This window comes from Physeter macrocephalus, chromosome 6 (assembly GCF_002837175.3).
Source record: "Physeter macrocephalus isolate SW-GA chromosome 6, ASM283717v5, whole genome shotgun sequence".
In the NCBI taxonomy this organism is placed as follows: Eukaryota; Metazoa; Chordata; class Mammalia; order Artiodactyla; family Physeteridae; genus Physeter; species Physeter macrocephalus.
In genome coordinates this window covers 43,743,024-43,749,483 of record NC_041219.1, presented here as the reverse complement: position 1 = coordinate 43,749,483, position 6,460 = coordinate 43,743,024, and the positions used below count along the sequence as shown (strand labels likewise).

Sequence of the window (6,460 nt, the reverse complement as noted above, 5' to 3'; positions counted from 1 at the left end):
AGTGGGGGCAACGGGGGTGGCACCGTGGGGGCCCGGAGGCTGCTGCCAACCAGACGGCGGGGCAGAGCCCGGGGGGTCACAGGGCTGCCAGAGCCAGGGGGCGGGGGTGGGGCTGGAGGGGAGCCGCGGGTGCTGGAGACCTGGGGGGGCGGCATGGTGGGCCTGGCCGGCGCTGGGCGCTTGGCTGTGGAGGAAGGAGAGGGGCGGTTAGGCGTTTACACTGCCTGCGGCAAATCCCCAAGCTCGATACCACCCTGGGATCTTTGCATCTGCTGTATCTGCCGTTCGCTCTGCCGGGAACAGTTTCCACGCTGGCTGCTCACCATTCGGGCCTCGGTCCCCGTCTGTCCTCAGCTAGAGGGCCCCTCCCCCGCCCTGCCCCAGTTACTGGCATATTTTCCAGTCGTGTTTTCTTCACGGGACTTCTTGCCCTCTGAAATGATCTTGTCAGTTTTAATTTTGCTCGATTATTGCTTGTCTCCCTGACTAGAATGTAAACTAAGCGAGGCCAGCTGATGTCCAGCTGGCTAGCACAGTGCAGGTGTTTAGTACAGAGCTGCTGAGTAAAGAACTGCTGCCTGTTCCACCTGCCACCTGGGTCCTCCTCACCTCCTCTCAGAAGCCCACCAGAACTGCCCCACCCCAGCGCTCAGATCCCCCCTGCACAGTCCAACCTCACAAGGCAGCCGAGGGGCTAGGTGGGGCAGCACATCTGGACCCTGGTCCTAGCTCTGTCTCCACCCACTGGAGGACCTGGGCAAATCACTTGCCCCCGGGAGCCCCAGTTTCTTCATCGGTGAGATAAGATGACAGCCTTGGGCTTCCCTGGTGGCGCAGTGGTTGAGAGTCCGCCTGCCGATGCAGGGGAAGACAACAGGCATTTCTATTTGCCAGCTCAATGGCTGCCACGTGGTAAGTAGGTAAACACACAATTTAGGAGACCCATAGGGACTGGGGAGGGGGAACTGGGGTGAGATTAGCATTATTTCAGATTTTATACATATTGGGGCCTTTATTAGTGTTTTTATTCCACTTTCAAAGCTGCATGATCCAGTTGTGCCCAAACAGGACACCAGCGCTGTATTTGTTAAGCTCTGTCTCCCCCTCTTGGCTGTGGGAATGACCAGCAGAGCGGCGGGCAAAGCCAGGTGGGTGCTGAGACCCAAGGGGCACGCGTGGGCAGGGCCCGGTCTCTCCCCAGCTCCTCCACACCATCCTTCCTGAGCCCCTGGGGGAGCTTCTGAACCCACAACCTTAACCTGAGCTTTGAGGCCTCCAAAGAAACTCACTTTTCATAGCATGGCCTAGGGCAGGCAGGAGCTAGTGCAGCTGGGAGCCCTGACCAGCACCCTCACCTTGGATTTATGGGGAAACTGAGACTGAAGTGGTCATGCAGCAAAGCTGAGACGGGCCTAGAACTATAAGATTCTCAGCCTGGAACTGGTTCTGCCATGGCTCAAGCCCTGTTCCATTCCCTAGTGCCCTGTCCTGCAAGATGCCTCCTCCAGGAAGCTTTCCCAGATCTCCTCAGCTCTAGGACCTCCCTGTCACCCATCTTAATACTGTGTCTACTCCTCAATCGATTCCACCCTGCCCTCCTAGGATTCGGTATCAATCGAGTCAGCGGCCAGCAGGGAGTGAGCAATGGAGATCTGTCCCTGCCCTCAGCTTACTGACTGGTTGTCCACACACACACTCACTACCGTCAGCCTCTGCTACCACCTACTCTTGTCTAACTTGAACCCTCCAAGATGTAGGAGCCTCACTTGCTCCTGCTTTCTCTGCAGATCTGAATTCCCAAATGACAGCAGTGAAGAGAGCTGTCTTTGGAGGAGGGGGTGGGGTTTAGAGGCTGGGAGTAAGGTGGCCTCAAGAGCCAAGTTCAGATCTTCTTGTTCTTTCTTGGGTGGCTCACTTCCCTTCTCTTAACCTCAGTTTAACGGGTAAATGGGACAATAACTTCCATCTCCAGAGTAATTATGGAACTAAATAACAGACACCAAGGTGCTTCATAAAGCTCTGTAATAGGAGAGGTCTTGGATACAATTTACATCATCTGAGCACCTACTGTGTAGCAGGCACTCATCCTGATCACTCTCTCCTCAGCGAAACTGTCATGGTTACTATTCCCATTTTACACCCAGGGCAGAGATGCTCAAAGGTTATGTAACTTAACAAGATTACAGAGCCCTGGAGCTGGAACTGGAACTCAGGTCAAACTCCATCCACCTTCTGTGCTCCCCGCACACCTGCCTTCAACCTGCCGCTAGAAACTCCTGTTCCAAACCTCCAACGGGGTGGGGGTGGGGGAATCCTTCCAGGCTTTGTCCCCAACTCTCCGACCTCACCCCGATGGCGGGTGGGGAAAATGACAGGAGCCCTTGAGGCTGGTTCAGAAAGGCTAGGATTGGGAGTGGGGCCCTGGATTCCGCCTGCAACTCCTTGAGCCACAATGGGCCTCAGGGTCCTCATCTGTAAAACCGGGACCCCACTGCTGCCCCTCACAGGGTGACGGTTGCAAGAATTACCACATGTGGACATGAAAGCATCCTGGGCTCTTGCTGGGTGGGGACCGCCCTCACATCCCTCCTGTTCCCCACCTATCACCTGGATACGCCTCTTCCCCACCCCACTCGTAGGAGTGGAAGGCATAAGCGCAGGCCGCCCCCTAGCTGAGCTTCCCCGCCAGCCCTGCGCTCACCGGGAGTCCGGCTGCCGTCGCTGAGCGGGTGCCACGGGTCGCGGTCGGTGGCCACCAGCAGGCAGTCGGGGTCGCGCAGGTGCGCGCAGGCCTCGCTCAGCTTAGCGAAGGAGAAGTGCTCGTCGTAGCCCACCAGCACGGCGCGCACGCGCGGGGCCGAGCCCGGGTCCTCGTCGGGGTCCCCCGCCAGGCGCAGCCCCGCAGCGCGCAGCTCGGCCCGCAGCCCCTCGCCGCCCAACACGAACACCGCGCCCTGCGCGTCCGGCGGCCCGAGCAGGCGCTGGCGCAGCAAGCGCGCGGCGCACAGCGCGGAGCTGAAGAGCTGCTCGGCGCGCAGCCCCCCGAAGCCGAGGCGCGCGAAGCGGAGGGCCAGCTCGGGCCGCGCGCGCCGGCTGTTGTTGCTCACGAACAGCGCCGCCTTGCCAGCCCGCGCCAGCCGCTCCAGCAGCTCCGGGGCGCCCGGCACGGCGCGCTCGCCGTTCCACAGTACCCCGTCGCAATCGAAAAGGACCCCTTGCGCCCGGCCCAGCACGTCGCGCAGGGCCGCGCCGCGCAGCCGTTCGCAGCGCGCCATGCAGCCGGCTGGCTGCCCGCACGCTCGCACGGCGCCGCTCTCTTTCCGCGAGCACGGCGCGCTCGTCCGCAGCTGGCCGGTTCCGGGCACCTGCCAATCGGCGCGCCGGAAGGGCCAGGGGGCGGGGTCACGGCCTGGCCCGCGGCCAATGGGGGCTAGAGTCTCGGGGAGGAGCTGGGCCGCGAGCTAAGGGAACCTGGAGAAAAGGGCCGAATCGCGGCCGCCACCGAGGGAAAGGGACCAACGACGGCCTAGCCTGGTCCTTCGTCACTCCCCTTAGTTCCGCTGGGCCAGTAGTCGCTGAGCTTCAACCCTAACTAGCCTCTTGCAGGGATGGGAGGCTGAGAGACTGACGCTCCTTTTGACCAATAAGGAGTTACAAGTAGAAAATATGGCCCGCTCCGCGTTCCCCAGCCAATCAGAAGCTTAAGACGGCTGGTTGCTAGGAGGAAAACAGATGCTAAAGGAGATGTTATCTTTGGATCAAATCTCATTGCCCTCTGAACCGTGATCACACCAGTTCCGAGCGAAGTCCTGAGAAGAGTGTGGGTGTGTTGGGGAGAGAGGCACACGGTGTCCTCTCGGACGCTGGAGCCCTTGGTCTAGACCAGTGGTTCTCCACTCTGGCTGTGCAGTGGAGTCCCCAGGGGAACGAATTTTTTTTTTTTTTGAGATAAAATTTACATACAGTAAGATGTGTAGATCTTAAATGTACAGTTCCATGACTTTTAAAAAATATATTTATTTTATTTATTTATTTTTGGCTGCTTTGGGTCTTCGTTGCTGTGCGTGGGCTTTCTCTAGTTGCGGCAAGCGGGGGCTACCCTTCCTTGCGGTGCACGGGCTTCTCATTGAGGTGGCTTCTCTTCGTTGGGGAGCACGGGCTCTAGGCGCGCAGGATTCAGTGGTCGTGGCACACGGGCTCAGCAGTTGTGGCTTGCGGGCTCTACAGCGCAGGCTCAGTAGTTGTGGCGCACAGGCTTAGTTGCTCCGCAGCATGTGGGATCTTTCCGGACCAGGGCTCAAACCTTGTCCCCCGTGTTGGCAGGCGGATTCTTAACCACTGCGCCACCAGGGAAGTCCAGTTCCATGACTTTTGAGAAACGTTTTTTAAAAATACCAATGTGTGGCAGGATCCCAGAAATTCTAGTTTGTTTTGGGTGAGACCCGGCATTTCAAAATGTCTTTGCTTTTTTAATTACCCAGGGATTCTACTGTGAGGCCAGAGTGGAGAGGCACTGGGCTAGAGGCAGCCTGTCACCCGAGGACCCTGGAGGGGGAAGGAGACAGAGCAGCAGTAGCCAGTTGCCCAGGGCAGTGATGGAACCCAGCTGCCTAGGTCCCCACTTGGGGAGGAATGTGTCACAATTCTGAGGTTGTCTGCCAACCTCTGAGAAGGTTCTGAAGACGTGTCTGACCCCCAGGAGCATCTGGAGCTTCAAAGACCTGGGAAAAGCCACACCCTGTCACTCAGGCTCTGAGGCTGATATTTTCTGTTCCTCAGTGCCCTGGGCATTTGCTCCTGGCCTTTGCATAGGTGGTCTCCTTTGCTTGGAACGTTCTTCCTTCTTCCCTTTTTTAGCTGGCCAGCTCCTGAAAGACTCCCCCTCAATATCACCTCCTCCAGGAAGCCTTCTTGACGTCCACCTTACACACATAAACACACACACACACACACACACACACACACACACACACACACACCAGTCTGGGTTAACTGGCTTGCCCCTAAGTGGGCTAACATGGGTTCCCAGTGCCATGACACTTGATTCTTTTTCTTTTTTTTTGGCCTTGCCATGCGGCTTACGGGATCTCAGTTCCCCAACCAGGGATTGAACCTGCGCGCTTGGCAGTGAAAGCATGGAGTCCTAACCACTGGACCGTCAGGGAACCCCCATGACACTCGATTCTAATTGTCAGTTCTCCTGCCCCGTCCATTCCCAGGAGCTCCTAGGGCGTAGGGCTGGGGTGGGACCTAGCCCAGAGTCTGGCACAGAGCAGCCTCAGGGAATATTTGAGGCCAGATCCATCCCTGCTCCACAGGGGAGCCTACCCTGCCTTCTCCGGGAACAGAGAACACCACAGGTTGGGGGAAACAGCAATAGCAGTCATCACTTATAGGGCACTTCCGTGTGCAAGGGCGGTGCCTTGGTCTTTAAAAGTGTGTCTCTTTTAATCCTCAAACCAACATTTCTACGGTGGAAGTTGTTAAATGTTTTCACAGATGAAGGGAACTCCAAGAAGTTAAATAAATTGCTCAGGATGTGAGGGACAGATCCAGGCTCTGGAATCAGGCAGACCTGGGCCAGGTCCATGCCTCACTTGCCATGTGACCTTGGTCATTTTCTGAGCTTCAGTCTCCTCACCTGTAAGACGTAATGGGATTTACTTCCCTGGAAGAGGATTAAATGGAAATCATGCATAGGAAAGCACAATGTGTAGCACAGAGTAAGCGCTAAAAATGTTGGCTGTTATTATTTCAGACAGGAAAAAAGGAGGCAAAGAATAGGTAATTTTTTTCCCCTTTATCAAAGTGACTTCTTTATTTCAAGAACAGAAAATAAAACTATCATTTGGGCAGCTGCTCCAGTTTTGTCCAAAATAATTTATTTACCAGCCTTACAAAAAAATATGTTGGCAAGAGAAAAATAAAAGTCCTGTAGGAGCAGGCAAGCCTCTCCTTCCTTCCGGCGGCTCCCCTGGGACCCTGCCAGAGAGTGGGGAGTTGGCTGAGGGGTGCCCCCAAGCCCAGGGTGGATCCAAGAGTAAGAGGTCTGGAAGTGGAGGACTGTCCTGAGTCCTCCTTGCCGTGGGGGCCGACCCAGCGGACACCGAGGCACTTGTAGGCAAAGGCTGGAGGCCCTCACCCCCTTGGGAGGGGTGAGGGCTGCGTCCTGGGAGGACAAGGTGGGGAGGAGGGGATGCTGAGGGCTGTCGGGGAGAAGCCGCCGGCTCAGTCGGTCTCTGAGGCGAGGCTCCTGGGCCGGGGCTGAGGGGGGATAACTGGGGGAGTGGGGGCCCTGCCTGCAGCCTCAGGGGCCCCTCCCTCCTCTGCGGTCGCCCCCAGGTCCACGTCGGCAGGTGCGCTCAGAGAGGTTGGGATGAGGGAGGCTGGCCCCGGGGAGGTGGGGCTCGGGGAGGCTGTTGGGGGCCGGCTCTGGCGCCGGGCAGGCTGGGGGGCAGTG

At 57.6% G+C, this 6,460-nt stretch overlaps 1 protein-coding gene across 1 annotated transcript in view; it reads right to left on the bottom strand.

Annotated features, from left to right (window-relative positions):
• LOC112065875 (chronophin-like) overlaps positions 1 to 3,285 on the bottom strand; it is a 5,501-nt gene extending 2,216 nt beyond the window's left edge. Inside the window, exons 1-2 of the mRNA XM_024127134.2 lie at positions 2,702 to 3,285; positions 24 to 184 (exon numbers count right to left, since the gene is read on the bottom strand). Of these exons, the coding sequence (XP_023982902.1) occupies positions 24 to 184; positions 2,702 to 3,275 (735 nt within the window). The 5' untranslated portion in view covers positions 3,276 to 3,285. The remainder of the gene's footprint in view (positions 1 to 23; positions 185 to 2,701) is intronic.
• Between the last annotated feature and the right edge of the window lie 3,175 nt (positions 3,286 to 6,460).